We start from the raw sequence: 20006 nt of genomic DNA, 5'->3' as shown, positions 1-20006 counted from the left end.
AAGCCGATCCATAGCTTCTCGTGAGCGTGGTGGTGCAGCCCCTTGGGCCACTCTGAGATCTCAGGATGAGCCCCGTGGTGCTGCTATCTTGGATACAAGGAAGTGACTTGGGTGCCAGGCACTCTGGCCACCCCTGGGCCACCAGCTGCCTGAATGGTACATCAGGGTGAAGCATGCTGCTTTGGGAAAAAGGCCCATTGTGTTATCTTGGTGGCAAGTGCAGTAGCCTGGAGCTGGGTTGGCCAGGCACCCCCTGGCCACACCTGGGCCACCTACTGCCTGAATTGTCTACTGGCATGACTCAGCCCGCATTGTGGCCAGAATGGAGAAACCTGACCAAAGCGAATCATCTTGAGATCCTACACATAGCGATCCAAATGTGAGACCCTTGGAGCTCTCCAGGACTGCAGTGGGTTGTGACCCAGGATCTCACCTGAGCTGGGACACATCTCAGGGTAGATTTCACCAGGATTCAAAGATCGTCCATCAACGATTTTGTGGGGACTCCAAGGCCCAGTATCACGAGGTTCACCGACTGTCCATTGATGAATGCCAGCACATAAAAGTGAGTAATTCATGAAACTCAGAACTATTTGCCTCTGTGTGTGTGTGATTTGATCCAGGATGGTTCGTCTGCCTGTCTGTACATGTCATCTGATTTAACCCCCATCTGTGTGTGCAACCCTACTGTGTCAGGCGACGCTTGCCATTCTTGAATCTTTAAGTCGCTCTTTTGTTTTAATCAACAAATGCCTTTGAATCACTCTCTCAAATTAGCTGATGATTAAGTGCTGTTAATAATTATACAACCTAATATTGTGATCTATCTCAAAAAATAGTAATAAATCCTAAATTGCTGCTAAACCAAAGCTGTGTAACACTCTCATTCACAACAGTGAGTTATTAGGCAATACTTGTAACCTATTAGTCTAGGCCAATCTGAAAATACCATGAAATAATAGAATTTCAAGTAATAGGATAGCATTTATTTCTTACTTTGTTTGTACTTTTGTCTCATGCAAAATTTCCAAGTTTCCATTCCAGGAATGTTTTTTTCACCAAAGTAGTCAAGATAATGAGATAAGATAAACTAAAATGCACTTTCCAAAGCACTGTGCCTTGTGGATTTAGTCCTGTTAGATGCGCCGTAAAATGAACTTGTGAAAGTTTATACAGACACAAGATCCAGGGTGTGAAAGTATGTTTCAGAGTCAGATATTTGAAAGCTGCCTGGACGTGTTCCTGGGCAGCCTGCTCTAGGTGACCCTGCTTGAGCAGGGCATTGGACCAGATGACCTCCGGTGATTCTGAAAGACCTTCCTCTACATTGTGGTTCTGGAATTTGTGCTGGGACACGGCTGTGGTGTGCTGGAAGTGTCTGGTTAACTACTGTCTCCCTCCTCTAGGAAGGCTGCGTGTGTGTTCTGCACAGAGACACTTAGCACCTACATCTGTCTGTCCAGGTATGCCAAGTAATGTAAAAAAGAGCGTAATTTATTAACTTGAGGTTACTGAAGAAGTACCTGACACATCACCGTATAGTGAACTTCATCCGTTAATCTTCTATACAGCTATGATACTATAGAGCAACAGTTTGCTTTATTATGATAAAGATGGTGAATGTGACACAGCTGAGGGAGACGAACTTTTTGTGTCTTGGTGATTTTCAGAGCTTTTAGAAGTTCTACTGATACAACAACAAAAAACCCTTTCTGCACAGGAACAGAATTTAATGTATATATCATTCCCAAAAATTAACACTATCTCAGCTAGACCCAATACGATCCCCAGCCCTCATTCCAGATGATTTGCATGATGCTCAGGTCTCAGATAATTTAATACATACATACATACATATATCTTCTACCCCTCCCATAGTATTTAATTATCATTACTGAAGTCCGTTCCTACCAACACTTACAATTTATACTACAGACTTAAACCATCTTTTACCCAACATACATATTTACACATTAACTACTCCCCCCCGTCCTTTAACAGCTAGATATTACTCTCCCAATCCAGATGCCCCAACCACCACCAGCTCGTAGGGCCACTCGGGCCCTGCCAGCCACCATGGGGAGAGGAACTGCTGCACTGCTGGTCATGGTCATACTTCACAAACCTCACTCTTTGTGCTTTCTCTTCCCTCCTTTTCTTTAGCACAGCTCACTACAGGCAAGCTAGTAAGGATGAAAGACAACATACCTTAAGACAATAGTACATAACCCAGAAAAAAAGATAAAAACTATTCCTTAATCTCTGAGAAATGACAACTACTCTTTTATTTTACCATGGGCACTAAGGCTTTGAAAGAACACTACAAAGTAACAGTGCCTATCCCAAACAGGCATGAGGAGTAACTAGGGGTTTCATCTGCTAAGGCACTTGGTATCCAGGACCTGCCTGCTTTTAACAGTTGGGTAATGGGGCAAAGCAAGAAGGCTGTAGTTAATTCTAAAGTAGATTCTATACTGGTTCCATTAAGTAGTAAATTAAATCTTCGATGAAAGAGATTAAACAGAATTCTAGAACTCGTCTCCTATCAGTCAGTGATTTAGTATGCTTGTGAATTAAAACTCTATACTCCTTATGGATTTGCTCACAATAGCAAATAGTATTGTAACTTCTGACTCAGCTTTTCTTCGGTTTCTGCTGTAAACAATAGCACAGTGAAACTATTTTATGATCAGGCTTTTACAGCCAAATGAGTTTTATTGGAGTTAGACCCAGGAAAGGTGTTAGTTCATACAGTTATAGTTTGACTTCAGATTTCAGGCTTGCTAATAACAGAGAACTCAACACCACGTTTGTTGAGCCGATCAATCAGTTTTGTTTTGGAGAAGGCAGCTCCCGGAGAATATACACCACCTCTGTTAATGAAAAATCAAAAGAGAAAAACATTAAAGGCACAGTGATTCAGTGACACCTTTTTTTTGGAAAAAGGTTTCCCTGCCTAAGAAGAAAAGCCACATTGTCTCACAGGAGAGCACATGAGGAATTTGGCAAGCTGGTTATATTCATAGGTTCATTTCTGCCTCCAGCAAACTCAAGAGAAACCATTCCATTAACTGAAAATATAGACACTGACGCCACAGATGCTGCAAAAGCATTACTAAAAACCTATGACTACATCCTTTCAAATTGAAAGGCAGATGAAAAGTAAGTGGCTTTAAATCAGCTTGTGGTGAATTATCTCCATTGCACAGCCATTTGGGTGAGGCAATACAGAAATCCACAGGCTTATGAGATCTGTATTTTCAAAGAGAAACATATGCACACAGTAGCTTTAAGGGAGATCAAGCTGTTCTGCACAGGGAAGTACTTACTCTTTAGGCAGACAAGCTGCATCCTCCAGAACAGACACAGCTGCTTGAACCATTACAATTGGTGTAGCAACATAGCCAGGCTCTGACAGAAAAAAAAAAAACACCCCAAAACAACAGTGTACAGTGTGTTGAAATGTAGAATGTAATCTTGCCTTACCTACAGCATGCTGAAGAATAATCTCTTTGGCAATCAAACAGCCTTCCCCATTTAAAAACAGCTTTTTAACCTGGTAATCATCCCAAGTAGCTGGTGAAGTCTTTTAGATCTAATCTGGACAAATACTGCTTCAACTACAGGCCTATAACCACACAACAACCATTAGTGATCACCTCATGGTGACAGAGGGCTCTCCATTACAGCAAGTGCTTTCCCCATCCTGTGCTTAAATTCAGACTTTTGCTGTGAGACTGTTGCATTCAGTTATATCTCTAGTTATTTAAAGCTATGCTTCGTTAACTCCTTTCTGAATATACATTCTTGCTGTCTCCAGACTTTACTTCAGGTGTCATCCCCCCTCAAAGGAATGATCTGAACATGAGTATGATATAGCTAGAAGTGATACCATGCCAGATCTGCTTAAGTTCACTCACAGGAGACTACAAATAAACACATAGTAAGACCAGGCTGTAACAACTCAAAAGTATCCTTAAAGCACTCTCCCTTTAACTGCTCTACTCTGCAAAAATGAAAATTGGAATGGGGAAAGTCATAAGGAAAGAGAATGAAAGGAAATGAATTGGCTATTTCAAAAAACAGGTGAATCACAGTGAATCTAAGGTATCTAAGGTAACACTCTGTAAAGGCTGCTGACTTTGCCCACGTTGCAAGTGCTCCTTGAGGGTGAACAGAATAGCAGTGGAACCGTACACCAATTTTAGAGCAGGGAATGCGAGGCAAAAGCAGTTAGCTGCTACTAACGTGCATACCTGGTCCTTTCACTTCAGTGCAGATCTTTACATTGGGTTTGCCATTCTGGGGATCTTGCCCCTCACTGTAACCCTCACCAAAGAAAGTCATTGTAAAAGAGGTTCCATCCATCTGTAGTGGACAAGACAATCGTGGTCACCAAAACACTAAGTCTCTTATATCAGGCAAGCACAAGTAGTAAATATAGTATCTATTATGCCAAATACTATGATCCATCTAAACACGAGTAGTCATTTTGAGTTATAGCTTAGAAGGTACAATTTCATCTAAATTTGTAATCACTTCCACTTTGTTGGAACTGTTATTGTTCTAAAGTCCATTTATTCTCTCAGTGCTTTCAGTCCTGGGTTTTTGCTACTGAGTTTCTCTCTGTCATCACCTTTGACAGATTGCATGCTGAGAGCCATCCATGTAAATACATCAGACCCAGCAATATGATCCATTTTTCTCATATGACATATTTTGATGTCTAATAACAGAAGGCATGATTATTTAAATATTCAAAACTATCTGAACAGGCAAACACAATATGCATTTAGAAATTATTTCTTTGAGACTAAGCAGTTGACTCTAGATTACCATTCCACCATTACCATAACAAATTTATTCAATAATTGTGATGGAAAACAGTCAGTTACCTGTTTCTGGGTTGGTCCTTCCTTTGTGAAGCGTCCAGCAGAGAAAAATTCTGGGTACTATAAAAGAGGGGCAGGGGGGGGGAGACAAAAAGAGCAATAGTAAACTAGAGGGGAAAAAAAAAATCTCCAAACACTTAGTACTTTTGCATTTTGAACACTTACTTTTATCAGAAGTTTTCTTCCAAAGCTAAACTTCACAAGAAGAAGAAATAAAAAGCCAGCAAACATCAGCTTGATAACAGAGCCAAGACCACCTACATTCACATAAGCGCCATACTGCACCTAAGGCAAAAACATATTTTCAACGATTATAATGTAAATTCTATTTTTGCATCAATTAATTTCTAAAAATAAACCTACTCCCAAATTAGGATACAATTGTTTGATACAATAGATAGCTGTTTAAATAGGGCCTTAAACAATTGTCTTAGTTCTAAACAACTCTTCGAGTAACGCTTCTCTTTTTATAATTCATTATGAAAAGATAATAGAACTGTAGAATGGCAAGGGAGTGAGCAAGGCAAACAAGAGCTGAAAACTTTAAAGGAATATGTGTTTTGGTATCTGATTTCAGGCTTCTTTCCAGAGATCTTCATTTCCTTCTCTTTGTGCTGTAGTTTAAGAGAAACTGAAGCCTTACTGTAGAATTCTGGAATAGCAATGACAGGTCTTTCCCATTATTAGTTTCCAAGTATATTTTTAGAGTACTCTCTCACCTTCATCTCTTAGTTGATGCCTGTGATTCTGCACAGCTGTTATACAGATTGCTGATGCTGGTCTCCTCTCAGGAAACCATGGAAAACAAAAACTAAACAACTTTTCCACCACCACCTCACATTGCCTTCACTCTGCACACCAGAGACCCAAGTGTCAAAGAAGTCTCCAGATGATACAAAAACGCAGCATATGAATTCTTTATCAGAATATTTACTACACTATACTGACCTGACTATAGTTACACAGATTAAAATTATGATGCTTTTACAAGCTCTACTGATACAACAACAAAAAAAGCCTCTGCACAGGAACAGAATTTAATGTATTTTTCATTCTCGAAAATCATGAAGCCTACTTTTCAAATATTTCTGTGACTCAAGGCTTCCATTCCCTACAAATACATACCCACAAATCAGCATGAGAACCCTACAAGAGACTCTCATAACTATTATGCTAGCAGCAATAAGCAAGCTCATCAGGCAGAGTATCAAGTAGCATGGAACATGCCCATGCACCCAGAAGAACCTGGACCACATCAGCTCAAGTAGCTTCCAAAAGTGAACAACAGAACAAGCATCCTTCTTTACAGAAGAAAAAGCACATCACAGTTCATCATTACTATTTATCTAACTACAGAAACCCTACTACACAGATCTGCACTAAGAACAGTTATTACATAAAGGAAAGATGCGTTGAAAACGGTAATAAAGACATAGTATACCAGTAATAGTAACTTACAGGTGTTTCCTGCAACTCTGTGTGCAAGTAACGCTGAGACCGTTTCACAACGGAAACATCAGATCCCATGAATGGAATAGAGTACTCTTTGAATTCTTGATTGTAAAAGACAAGTCCTCTGCAAACGGAGAAAAAAACCCTCAGAAAAAAAATGTTCAAATGTTCATGCAAACTGAAACGAACTGATCATAACGGTCCTACCGACACTGGCTTTTTCCTCAAGCATTTTTATGACATCTCTTTTCACTGAAAGCAAACCATTCCAAATTTATCCCTGGCTCAACTCAAAATTCCATGCAGTATATCAAGGATGAATTTGATAATCAAAATAATATTCTCCTGACATTTCTTTTTTCCATTCTACTGATCACTTCTGAAATCAAACTCAAAAGTTTGCCACGTCACTAAAAGTCTCTTAGAACTTAACTTTGAGACCTTGTAAATGCTGGGACGTGCTTTTTTTCAGTAAAATATCAACAAATCAGTAAAACTAAACTTATCTTCAATTCTACTAGACAAGCATCTATGTGTTCATATTATACTAAAGTCCTAAATGCATCTTTTTAGTATTTAATAATATGTTAACAAGCTATATAATAAATACTGGAACTGTTAGAAGACAGCATGTTTCCCATGCTACGCTTCTTATACCTTCTTCTAAGTTTTGCACCAACTATTGGAACAGGGGCATATCCTATCTTTTTTCGAAGCTTCCTTAGGTTGTCTTGATCCGCAAGGCCATAAACAGCCGACTTCCAGGTCCCATCATGTACACGAGAACCCTGGTGACATACCATGAAACAGTAATTAATTCACTATCTAAGGGTTTCATGTATTGTTTTAATAATGCCCTTAGAATTATTACATATATTACACATTATTACAATTATTACATATATGTATTACGATTACAGGCATTAAAGTATATTGAAATGTGGTGGGTTGACTATGGCTGAATGCCAGGTGCCCATCAAAGTGTTCTATCACTCCCCTCCTCAGTAAGACAGGGAGGTGAGAAAATAAGATGGAAAAAAAAATAAACTTGTGGGTCAAGATAAAGGCAGTTTATTAAAGGAAAGGCCGCATTTGGAAGCAAAGGAAAACAAAAGATTTATTCTCTACTTCCCATCTAGCCACTTCCTGGGAAGCAGAGCTTCAGTACACATAGCGGTTGCTCCAGAAGACGAACATTATAATAACAAATGCTCCCACTTCCTCCTCCTTTCCCTTAGCTTGTATTACTGAGCAGACGTCATATGGTATGGAACATCCCTTTGGTCAGTTTGGGCCAGCTGTCCTGGCTGTGTCCCCTCCCAGGATCTTGACCCCCCCAGCCTACCAGAGAGAGGGGAATGTTGGAGACCCAGCCCTGGTGCTGTGCAGCGCTGCTCAGTAATAGCCAAAGCACTGGTGTGTTACCAACACCTTGCTGGCTGCCAACACACAGCACAGCGCTATGGGGGGGGCTGCGATGGGGAAAATTAACTTCATCTCAGCCAGACCCAACACAATGTCCACCCCTTATTCCATACCATTTGCATCATGCACAGGTCCTACATAACGTAATGTGTGTGTGTGTTTATATCTTCTAACCATCCCATTGTATTTAATTCTCATTACTGAAGTCTCTTCTTACCAACACTTACAACTTATACTACATACTTAAACCATCTTTGTATGCTACATACAGATTTATACATTCTCATTAACTACTACCCCCTGTCCTTTAACAGATAAGTATTATTCTCCCATTTCATGGTCTACCTCCACTCCTCCAGATGTTCATAAAAACAGGCTATGACTCGGGTCCCATCTGTCAAGATGGGTGCTCAGGACACGAGAAGCAGTATGTTCAATTGTCGGGCATCAATACTGGCTTGGTTTGGGTCATCGTTGCATTATTTTAATAATTACCTTTGAGTTATTACATATATTACACATTTTACATATATGTATTGTGATTACATGCATTAAAGTACATTGAAACACATGCACACCCCCAACAAAAAAAAAAGCAAACACTAAGATTACTGGCAACCCACTATGTATCTCTTACAGTTTACTTGTGTACAAATCCTTCCCACATCTCTGCAAAAACTAAGTATTTCTTGAAACAGCTTAACACAACAAACTTAAGGTAGACAGCCTATGCAAATGAACCTTACAAAAGCGTGTTTGCTTGGGATTATTCTTCAGGAACTAATAAAAGTAAGTTCTTTGGCTCATTATCAAAGAACTGCCAGCTTGTTCCTTGGTCTGAATTAATTTAACAAAAGTTATTCTAATGGACTATGGTGATGTTATCACAAAGACCTCTGAGTTTCCAAAAAGGTATAAACCAACTAACCTCAGGCCCAGATTTCACCTTCAGGAAACTTTCGACAGCAGTTAAGGTACCTTTAAGGGACAAGAAAACATTGCTTGTCATATACAGTCATTAGTTCACAAAGTAGACTTAAATAGCAGGCAACTGACATTATTAGTTGAAAAGGCAGAGTCACATCTTCATCTCAAATTAAAATAAAGTAAGATTAAGTTCCACAGCTATTTTAGTTAGCAAGTGTCAAATTTCTTAGGTAAAGTACTTCAGTAAGGGTCACTAATACTATCTTTGCTCATTATTTTTCATTTGTCTTATCTAGTTAATGAGATAATCTAAATAATCAATAAAAAAAAAGAGAAGAATATTAAGAGCAATATTTAGTTTTCCTCCAAGCTTCAAAATAAAGGATGACGTAGGCTGTGAAAACCGAGATGGACTTATGGATTTTGGTAGACTTTAACTAGAAAAAACCCCCCCAAAATCCCCAAACAAACAAAAAAAAGCCAACAAAAACAACAAAAAAATCAAACCACACATGATATCCTAAAACATTTAATTTTAGCATAGCTTGTGTTTTGCAAAGAACGCTTAGTTGTGATGAACAGCAAAACAAAACAACTCCTCCAAATTCTGCTTTGTTTTGCTTTGCTCACTTCCTTCTGAGACTGTAAAACAATATAGCAAGCAACTGGATAAACAGGTGATAATACCATGAAGTCAAAATAGAAAGAGATCTTTATTCAAAACAAGTATCAGACATCAAATTATAACCCCATGAACAACCAGATACTCATTTCCATGCCTCTCCTCTCCCTCCAGTCAGATCCAGATTTTTATTAAACTGAAAGTTGACCATACATGCCAATGTAAAGCAATCCTACTTAACAGCAGTTTTAATAGTAGATAAAAGCAGAACATTTGGATACTCTTACTGGCCCTTCCAAATCAAAGTCAGACCTGATGAATGAAGTATCCTCATGTGAGATTAGGACTGAGTACTATTTGCATAGAACTAAATCACCTCACATCTTTTCTCAAATATATCTATCCTCTTTCAGTTACTGGCTAGCTGCTCTTAAAGAAAAAGGCATTGTATGGCACTATCTATTTACTTACACTCATACAACAGCTTCTCAGTGCTTGCGGTAGAAAGAAAATTTACGAAACCTGACTACCCACTAACTTGTGATCCCTTTCCCTTCCTGTCCTCACTGTCTCTTCCCCTGCAAGATTCTCACTGCACAAGAGGCAGTGTGCTGAAGCTTGCCTAGGGACGCCCACACGCTGGCGGAAGAGCCCGCTGCTGACAACTGAAGGTTCTGTTCTCTCAGTGAGTAACCTTACCTTGAATCCCTCCTCTGCCTAATGATCAATTTTCTCCAATCTAATGGGAATATGATTTACTTTTAAATTTTTTATCTACCAAATTTGGTTGAAACTGGTCAGCTGGTAAAGGCAGGCAAAAAGAGAGACTGAAAGAGTTTCCACATCAGCATTGCTGCTTTAGGAAACCAGCATAATCTGCATTTCTTTATCAGCACAAGGTCACAAATATTTAAGTCACCTTTCAATTTGTCTCTGGTGTACAGTACTCCCATATCAGCTGGTATAGAGTCAAAGCCACAGCTTCCAATGACATATACTCCCTTTTCCGCAGCTTTTTCGTTGTATTTCAAGTACATTCCTTCCAGAAACTAAAACACAATCAGAACAAATATTTTTAAACAGAACTCCACATTTGGCCATAGCCAGTATTAGCCATCAATGCTTCTCCTGTCACATCATGGCACCCTATATACTTCAAACCACTTACAAGCTTCTTTAAGCCAGATACATATTATTCCTGGTTTATGGTATGAAAGTGCCACCGCAGTGCAAAGAAATGTGATCTACACAAAATTCCTACATAGAACCACAACCAAGACATAAAGCAGAATTCAAAAATTTTGGATTTCCAGAAAGAACCTGAGAGGCTCTTGTTTAAAAGTAAGAAAACTATACAACTAATACTCATCAATGTACTTTAACATAATGAATGCATCTTAGAATTGCAGATCAGGAGGCAGAATTTGTCTTCATGTTCAAAAACATTAGCAGAAACATGAAACATACTAAACAAATACTCCTTTAAGAGCTCCTCGATATAAAGTTGCACATTTCTACTGTCACATACCTGGGGTTCTCCACTGATGTCAACGTAGCTTGCACCATTTTCAACACAAGCCTCTACCACAGGCTCTCCAAAGAATCTATACTGGAGAAGGAAAGAACACCACACATAACAAAATAAAACCCACACACCACAACTCACCCAACGAGCTTTATCTAACATATATATCTACAATAAAAGTAAACACTTGGTGGCTATTGATTTTGCTAAGTGGGGCAAAAATGTAATAGTACTTGTATTTTTTTTTGGGGGTGGGGAAAAGAATCAGCATAACGAACTTTGTCACTGATAACAGAGTTTGCTGCATAGATTACTCCACTTTACGAAATCTGCTGCATAGATTAGTCCACCTTATTTCTCTCAGAAGATCACAAGGCAAATTTAATATATCTAATCTCAATTTATGCTTTTTGTAGTCGTATTACCAGCATATTCTCTACTTAAATATTCTTGATTTCAAAGATATTGTCATGACCCAACTTCCAGCTCTCAAACTTTGATCCCTTCCGAAAGCGCTGGAAATACTGCCACTGAAACTTTTAAAGGGTCCAAGAACTTAGGGCAGCAAGTCTATGGGGCTCTTTTCCAGCTCTATTTTCAACCCTAGCACCACTTCAAACATTTTGGCCCAACCCAAAACTCCTCCCCACTTCACAATCGGTTTCTTATGCTGCCTGTGAAACCTCTGCTGTACTTCAGTGAGAATTGTCCGTGAACTACGCCACCAGAAATCGCTGTGGGAAATCTTTGAGCGATTACAGTACACGGTTGTACTTCTGGTTCAATTTCAAAAAGCTACATTTAACCTGGACAGCTCTTGAAATTCCGGAGCCCAGCGGCAGGCTTCCCGATAGCCGTCGCAGCTCTCCCTGCCCCGAAGAGCAGGGAGCCCACCCGCACGCAGCCGAGGAGCGGCGGCGGAGGGGCAGCCACCGCCCCGGGGCTCTGGATCACCGCCCGGATCACCGCACTCACCGGGCCCACGCAGTTGAGCACCAGCCGGGTCTGCCTCGCCATGGCGGCCAGCGAGGCCGCGTCGCCCACATCGCACAGCAGCACGCCGACCTCCGCCCCGAGCGCCGCCTTCCCTGCGCACCGGAGACCGCTGTCACCGACACCGCCCGCCGCGCCGGGCCGAGCCGCCACCTCCCCGGCGCATCCCCGACACCGAGGAGCTTGCCCCGGTTCGCGCCTCAGCCCTTCCCCTCACACCCGCCCGTGGGCGGCTCCCAACAGACGGGCCCGGGACGCTGGGGCCGCGCGGGCCCCTGACAACGGCTCTGCGCCACATGACCCCCAGCCGCGGCCCGTACCCAGCCTCTCAGCCGCCCGCTTCAGCACCGCCTGCAGCTTCTCCCGGCTCCGGCCGGCCACGGCCCAGCGCAGGGCGCCGCGCAGCTCCCCGCCGTCCACCGTCCGCGCCACCTCCTCCACCACGAACTGGCCGGTGAAGCCCGAGGCCCCGAACACCACCATCTCGTAGGGCCGCTCGGGCGCCCCGGCCCCGCTACCGCCGCCGGCCGCCATGGGGAGAGGAACCGCCGCACTGCCGGTCAGCGCCAGGCAGCGGCCGGTACCACGCAACCCCGCCCAGGCCCCGCCCCTCCCCGGCGGGGGCGGTGCGCGAGGCCCGCCCGCGGGGCGGCCGTTACGGCCGTTGGGAGCTCGCGATGCTGAGCAGCGCGAGGGGCTTTGGGCCTGCGGGGCCCCGGGGGTGCGGAGCGTTGGCCCGTTCTCGACGCCGGCCCTCAGCCGCGGCCACCAGTGACAGCGGCGGCTCTGCCCTCGGACCCCGCCGGGGGAGAAATAACCTTTGCTCTCATTCCAGCAGCTAGGAAGGAGAGGTGCTATCTCTCAGGGCATTTTTGATGGACCGTGAACAAATAAAGGTATACCGACATACGGCCAAGAGGTTTTGGAGCCCAGCAGTTTAAGCAACGACGATTGCAGAGAGAGGCTGTCATTATTGGTCCCACAGCAGACATTATCTCTCCTGATGAGCATGGCTCATTACTACACGTTATTGTCATAAGCATTTCAGCACAGGTAATATAAACTGTGGACTGTTACTAATCAAAAAGAAAACCTTAATTACCTAGAAGTAAAACGAAATACTGTGTTTCCCTCACAACTACAGTAAATATTTATGTGTCACCCAACAACAAAAGCAGAACACCACAAAATTTGAAGTTCCTGTTGCGGTGGGCAGAAGCAGTGACCCTGCAAACCCATGAAGGTAAGGAGCATTCACGACTGCACAGCACAGTGAGGTATGGTCATGGTTTCTGTGCTTTTCATGGCCAGGCTGCTCACCTTGATTGTAGAGGCTCGCAGCAAGTCACACAGGAAGCAACCTCATGAATCCTGCTTGCTGGCCCTTTTTCCCAGGGAATATCTGCCATATCTGAACCATTCCTGACAGATGCCTGTCTAACCTGTTTTAAAACTTACAGTGATAGACACTTCCACACTGTTCCCCAGGCAATCTCCTCCTGCACTTTGTTATACCTATGGCTGGAGACAGGAAGCTAGATTTCCATATTGTGCAGTTACTGCCCCATAATATTTCTTCTGTTCCTAGAGGACATTGGTAAAAGATTTGATCCCTGAGGATCATATAAAAAAAGATGCTTCAAAGCTGGAAACTTCCATGCATCTCCTCAGCCTTCCCTAGATTAAAAAGCACTAATTCTTTTGATCTTTCCTCACTTCATATATTCGTTTTTCCTGTTCTCCTCTGAACTCTCTCCAGCTGGTTTACATTTTTTTGAGATCTAGTGTCTACTACTAGGCCCCACATTCACATGGCCAGTGCTAAATCGACTGAGAAGGTTATGTGATGTGCCAGAATTTACTCCTGTTTCTACATGCCCCAAACATTTGCCTTTTTGGCACATCATCAATGCACCTGTAGCTCATGATCTGTTCCCCCTCAGAGGCTTTTTCGAATCACGTTTAGCCAGTCTTTTCCCATCTCAGATTTGCACTGAAGATTGATGTCCTTTCTGAATATATTCTAAACCTCTCATCTCCGAGGCAGCAGGAGATCTTCACCTCTAAGCATCAGCATCAACTCCTTGAGTAGTGCTGATGCAGTTGTTTGTAGGCCTACACTGTCAGCTGTATCTGTGAAACAACTCAGTCTAACAAAAAACAAAGAGTGGGGGGAGGGAAGGACAAAGACGGTTTTTGTGTTTATTTTTAATCCAGATCATTTTGTTGATCTGATTTACAGAGCAACCCTGCAAAACCAGTTTCTTGTGTTTGAGGTCACTGATCATCTCATTAGTCAGTCTGGTCTCTTACTACCTTCACGTCCTTCCTACACACTGGGATAATTTCCAGCTGTGCTCATAATACTGTTGGACTCCTCTGAGCTACTTTCCTCTTACACTCAATTTTTCTCTCTTGCCACCAACTCTCAAAGTCAAGTCTATTTTCTTCGAGGCCACTGTCTTTGGTCTTCCATTCTCCTTTCTCCTTTGTAAAAGCTTTTAAAAAACATTGCAACAATAAGCAATAGATATGTTTTCCCCCAGTTTGAAGTTAACAAAAAATCATTATTTTTTCAGACTTTGCCTTAACATTTAAAATTGTTCAGTGACAGGAGACTGTAAGGAGCCTGCAAATTGCAGAGGGGTTCTGATGTAGCTTGCAGGGCTGGCTGGGATCCCCAGCCTGCTTTCTTCATCCCAAAAAAGAACAAAAAGCAAAGTCTCTAAGCCAGTTTACATTCCTGCCTGTGAAACTTAAGTAGACAGGTAGGTTTCAAAATAGCAAACATCAGGGTAATGTCAAAGCTCTGATTTTAAATGAAAGGCTTACAGCAGTCTTAACTAAAGGCAAAGGTTAACCTGTCTCCCTAGTTAGTGTTGCCAATGCAGGATTGCAAAAATTACTCTGTGGGAAAGCAGTAGGATGATTTACAGTTTTGCCTTGTCCAATAGGATGACAAGAAATGCCAGATCTGCTGCCAAGTTCAGTTCTGCAAAGGAGGTTCCCACCTGAATCAGCTTTAGAAGCTCACAAAAAAAGATACTGCTGGTTTTTTTAAAATCTTGGTTTTCAGATTTGAAGGTGCTTATTTTTTTCCATGTGTATCTGCATACAGATGCATATGGAGAAAGATTTCAGTAGCTCATTTAAAGCCTCATTTAGCTGGACTGCCTCAGTCTAAAATAACTTCAAATACTAGAGGTCCCTGCCAATTTTTTTGGAAACAGAGAAGCACACAAGCACATGCGTGCACACAAACAAGCTGTATCTTTTCAAATTCCTTAAATAAAAAGGGGCATGCCTCCCTTTGCTAGCTTCTCCAGTTCCACCTGGAGCCTCTGGCAGGATCTGAGGAATCTGTATAAGCATTTATAAGAGCACTTGTATGTCCCTTCATTTTGTAAAGCTGCTGTTCTGACAGAATCCTTCCTATCAATATTTATATATTTCTTGGACACTAATCTTTGTGGTAAAGTTTTTTATACACTTTTATAACTTTAGGGTACTTTTTGTTTATTAGAGTGGAAATACAGATGTTATTCCATGACTACTTTTTAATTAAAATAATAATAAGGTAGCAGAAAGAGTGCAATATGTTGCCAATTGCACAATGCTGTATGAAGGCAATTTTTTTAAACACAACATGGCAATTGTCTTGTACCCCAAAGGATGAAATAAAATCACTGGCTTGCATCATTACATAAATTGCTATAGTACACAAGAAAAATAGAGCATAAGAGTAGGCAGCAGTGTTGGGAAATAAGGTTGATTAACAATGCATGGATAATTCACTGCAGGGTATGAAGAGTTATGTGGGTGAGTATATAAGAGATTAAAAAAAAAAAAGGCAGGCATCTATATACCTGCTACAGTTACTCAGTACTGTAAGATCGCGAGAAAAAATGTTTCTAGAACAAAGCCTACAGTTCTTAGTGCCATGGTGTATCTTATCCTTAAGTTATGCAGAATATTATTTTATGATCAAGAGGCAATAAACTCCAAAAAGCCATCCCATACAGAATTTAAGAATTTGTAATAAACCAAACCATTTAGACTGGCAGAAAAAAGTGGAGCTTGAAATTAAAAACTGCGAAGAATCCAACACAGAGTTGCTTGCCACATGTGGCAGTTCAGTAATTTATTTTTTAATTTTATTTTAAAATTAATATATCACCTCATCTTTTTGAAAAAAAAAATTAAAATCATAGAATATTTAGGTTGGAAAAGACCCTTAAGATCATCACATCCAACCACAAACCTAGCACTGCCAAGTCCACCACTAAACCATGTCCCTAAGCACCATGTCTACACATCTTTTAAATACCTCCAGGGATGGTGACTCAACCATTTCCCTGGGCAGCCTGCTCAAATGCTTCACAACCCTTTCGGTGAAGAAATTTTTCCCGACATCCAGTCTGAACCTCCCCTGGCACAACTTGAGGCTGTTTCCCCTCATCCTATTGCTTGTTACTTGGGAGAAGAGACCAACACCCATCTGGCTACAACCTCCTCTCAGATAGCTGCAGAGAGCAATAAGGTCTCCTCTCAGCCTACTCTGGCTAAACAACCCCAGTTCCCTTGGCTGCTGCTCGTAAGACTTGTGCTCTAGACCCTTCACCAGCTTCACTGGTCTTCTCTGGACATGCTTCAGAACCTCAATGTCCTTCTTGTAACGAGGGGCCCAAAACTGAACGCAGTACTCGAGGTGCAGCCTCACCAGTGCCAAGTACAGGAGGACGATCACTTCCCTACTCCTGCTGGCCACACTGTTTTTGATACAAGTCAGGATGCTGTTGGCCTTCTTGGCCCCCCCGACATACTGCTAGCTCATATTCAGCCGGCTGTTGACCAACACCCCAGGTCTTTTTCTGCCAGGCAGCTTTCCAGCCACTCTTCCCCACACCTGTAGCATTGCATGGGGTTGCTGTGACCCAAGTGCAGGACCATCTTAAGATAAATGTATACATACACATATGTAATATGTATATTGTATACATATATATATTCAACTAGATATATATTCGGCCAAATAAAAATAATAAATGAACAAAGTTATTTCCACCTATTTTGCTTACTTTTAAATTGGGAGATTACAAAACAACAGATGGCAGCCTATGATACCTGCAGAATCCACCCCTTTATTTTTTAATAAGCTGTATACACATTCCAAATCATACACAACTCTAACAATCTCTTAAAAGAAGAAATGAAGGCACCATTGGCCTATAGAAGTACAGAAGAGATCAAAGCTTTTGATGGCCACTAGGGTTCAGACTCTTCATTCAGTACTTACTGCAGTTGTCACTTCTCAGACTGAACTTGAAACACTACATACAGGTATGAAAAGACTGATAAACGTACAGTTTTTTTCAGTAGATGGAGACCAAACAACAAAGTGTAGGGAGAAAGCACATTTTTGATGCACTAAATAATAACCAAAATTGCATTAGAATGTTCCATAATAAAAGTGGCCACACAGTAAATTAAGACATAGAGAGTTAAACACCAGAGTGCTTTTGCTGGGTACTGCAGGGCTCTCCTCTACCTCCCAGCTCAGTTCTCGTTTTGATGACAACAATTAAGGATTTGAAACTTTCTCGTGCAGTTGCAGAGAAATAATTTAAAGGCAGCTAAGAAATTAAAAGTGAAAGTGAAAGTGAAAATGCCAACTAATCTGTACCGGGGAAGTTAAAACCTGGAATACAGCTATGCTAAAAGAAATGGGGATACATGTTTAGCCCAGTGGATGGCAAATGTGGGAAATATTAGCAATGGAGAAGCATCAGATTGCACAGAAGGAAATACAAATCTGTCTCCATTTGAAAGTCTCATTTAAAACATCGCATTCTGGTTCAGCCACTTCACTACAACAGACAGACTGACAAATTGCAGACAGTTCCAAGAAAATCATCCAGGAAATAATAAATTATCCAGGAGTAGGAATGGAGACACCTTCCAGGAAAAATCCAAAGTTCAACAGCTACAGAGGCATGATTACACTTTGCAAATGTCTGAGAATGCAACTTCTAGGGGTGGAGGGTGAAAGACGTGGAATACAAAATGAGGTGCACACCTGAGCAAATGTGGCTGACAGAGTGACCAGCGCAACCCAATCCTCAGAATGCCAAATGTCCTGTGCTCTCAGCCACCATACTCTGCAGAGGTATTTCTATACTGAAATATGGGTGAGAAGCAACACTTCAAAGCTGGTGCTTCTGTCTCCCATGTAGCTACACTTCAACAGCCCCTAACTGAGCTTCTCACAGGATAGCTGCAATTTAATTTAGATTTGTTTGTATTACGGACAAAGACAAGATGTCTTCCATCTTCCTCATAGGAAAGATCCTACAGATCTCTAATGGCTGTAATGTTGGAATAGGGCACATTTTCCAAAATCTGCTGCTGACAAATACGTCTCATCAAGGAGGTTTTCTGAGAATTGCCACAAGAATGATCAACTATATACTTTTGTTCATTCTGTAGAAAGCAGAAGTTTAGCTTTCAGACCACTGTCTTGCCTCAGGATTGAGATTAGAGCTGAGCAGTCAGCACATGTAGCATTTACTGTGAGGACGGAAAGAACAAAAACACAGAATGTAATGCAGAGACAGCAAATTCCCCGAGCTGGCCGGCTCAGCAGTGTGCAGGGCCAGTAACTGAACTTTGAGAAACACTAAAGAATGAAATAGTCCTGCAACGCAGGGACTATCTGCGGTGCAGCACATTTTGCCATATTCTTTGACATACCTCCAACACCCTAGGTGACTCTTTGCAAGGCCTGTGTAGAGAGCCCTGCATCGGTTTGTGTCAGGACAGAGTCTCACCAACATGGAGACAATTCTCTCCCACTTTTCTGAATTTCTGAGATAGCACCAAGGTGTTTAATCTGGACTGAGAATCAGTTATTTAAGGGTTTACTTTTGTAACACCATCTTATTTGTCACCTACCAAAGTGTGCTCGACTCACACGAAATAATGAGTTGATCATATCAACCATTTTCACTGTGTCACTGAACATGTGCAGGGTGATAAAGATAAAAGGCCCGATCTGTTCTTCTCTGACCTCCTCCTCTAGCACCTCCTTAGCAGAGTGCCTAAGACTATCCTAGATGGTTTGGATGATTTTTCTAACTCATACTATTTTTGTGTTCTCCAGAAAAAAGGCTCCCAAGGTGTGGCACGCAAACTTTTTTACAAGTGTTTTTTGAAGAAAAAAAATCTGCTTACGAGGCAGCAGTAGTGGATTCCAAATCTGCTGCGTGCTGACTCTTGTTTGAACAAGAACAAATACCTCCATGTGAACAGTGACTGTGTGATCTGAGGAGGACTGCCTGATGGCAGGTAACCACCTGACCACAAGGGAAGCACATTTATAAAGGTCTTTACTCATTAATCACTTCCTGAAGATTAGATAAACACTTTCACAACAGCAGTTACAGCCAGAACCTCACAGCTGTACATAGTGCATTCAACTGCTCCTCTCAGAATGCCTCCAGCAGCAACCCAGGTGGTGCCTGAACCTGCACTTGCAGCTTGGGATGTTAGGGCAAGGAAAGATAAGGGGAAGGAATAACATAAAGCACAGGGTATTGGTGAAACCTGTTGTGCTTTAGGCAGTGGATTCCACCGGGGCATGCAGTAGATGGACAGAGGTGAAAGGTTGGGATCTGAGTGAGGTGTGTTACTCAGACAGGAAGGTAGAGTGTTTGAGGTTTGTAGGAGCAGCAAGTGCAGCAGAAGGATGTCCGTACATGGATCTGAGAATATAATGAAGAGGAAGGAATGCACTAGGAGGGAAGAGGCAGGCAGGAGGGGAAACAAAACCAAACCTCTTCTGATCCATTTTTCTGGTCTGGAAGAAAGTATTCTAGTAATATCTACCAATGCTGACAAACAAATTAAAGTTTGAGACCTCCCTGCCCCAGTTCAGTATTCATTTGCAAATTATCTGCAATTGAAAGCTCAGTGTACTTTTCGTAGTGCAGGCTATGTAGTTGCTCACACAGAAACTGTAAGTTAATCAATGGGAGAGATTTACCGACAAGACATAGGGCAAGTAACAGGGTGAGGTAGGGTAGCTCCTTGCTAGGCCTAGAAACTGTGTCTGAGCTCCCTCTAGTGAGTTGTGTTGGTTTTCCACGCTCAACGATCACTACCAGCTACCACA

General features: G+C 41.9%; 1 protein-coding gene across 1 annotated transcript; it reads right to left on the bottom strand.

Annotated features, from left to right (window-relative positions):
* Window positions 1-2681: 2681 nt before the first annotated feature.
* Window positions 2682-12447, bottom strand: SCCPDH (saccharopine dehydrogenase (putative)). The gene is made up of 12 exons (XM_054822914.1): window positions 12157-12447; window positions 11819-11931; window positions 10847-10927; window positions 10238-10367; window positions 8698-8747; window positions 7002-7132; window positions 6351-6468; window positions 5058-5177; window positions 4896-4952; window positions 4257-4368; window positions 3330-3411; window positions 2682-2873 (listed from the first exon to the last, which is right to left on the bottom strand). The coding sequence occupies exons 1-12, from the start codon at window positions 12368-12370 to the stop codon at window positions 2768-2770; spliced, it is 1314 nt and encodes a 437-aa protein (XP_054678889.1). The 5' UTR covers window positions 12371-12447; the 3' UTR covers window positions 2682-2767.
* Between the last annotated feature and the right edge of the window lie 7559 nt (window positions 12448-20006).

The sequence above is a fragment of the Grus americana genome, chromosome 3, assembly GCF_028858705.1.
Source record: "Grus americana isolate bGruAme1 chromosome 3, bGruAme1.mat, whole genome shotgun sequence".
NCBI classification, from domain to species: Eukaryota; Metazoa; Chordata; class Aves; order Gruiformes; family Gruidae; genus Grus; species Grus americana.
The sequence above is the reverse complement of the archived record's forward strand: the minus strand, read 5'-3'. Positions and strand labels throughout refer to the sequence as shown.

Excerpts from the sequence above, each read along its gene's own strand:
- SCCPDH (XM_054822914.1), bottom strand. The coding sequence starts at position 12,370 with ATGGCGGCCGGCGGCGGTAGCGGGGCCGGGGCGCCCGAGCGGCCCTAC. Across the intron at positions 6,469-7,001 it reads GGTGCAAAACTTAGAAGAAG|AGGACTTGTCTTTTACAATC; the intron begins GTATAAGAAGCG and ends CTCCGTTTGCAG. Across the intron at positions 3,412-4,256 it reads CACTGAAGTGAAAGGACCAG|AGCCTGGCTATGTTGCTACA; the intron begins GTATGCACGTTA and ends TTTTTCTGTCAG.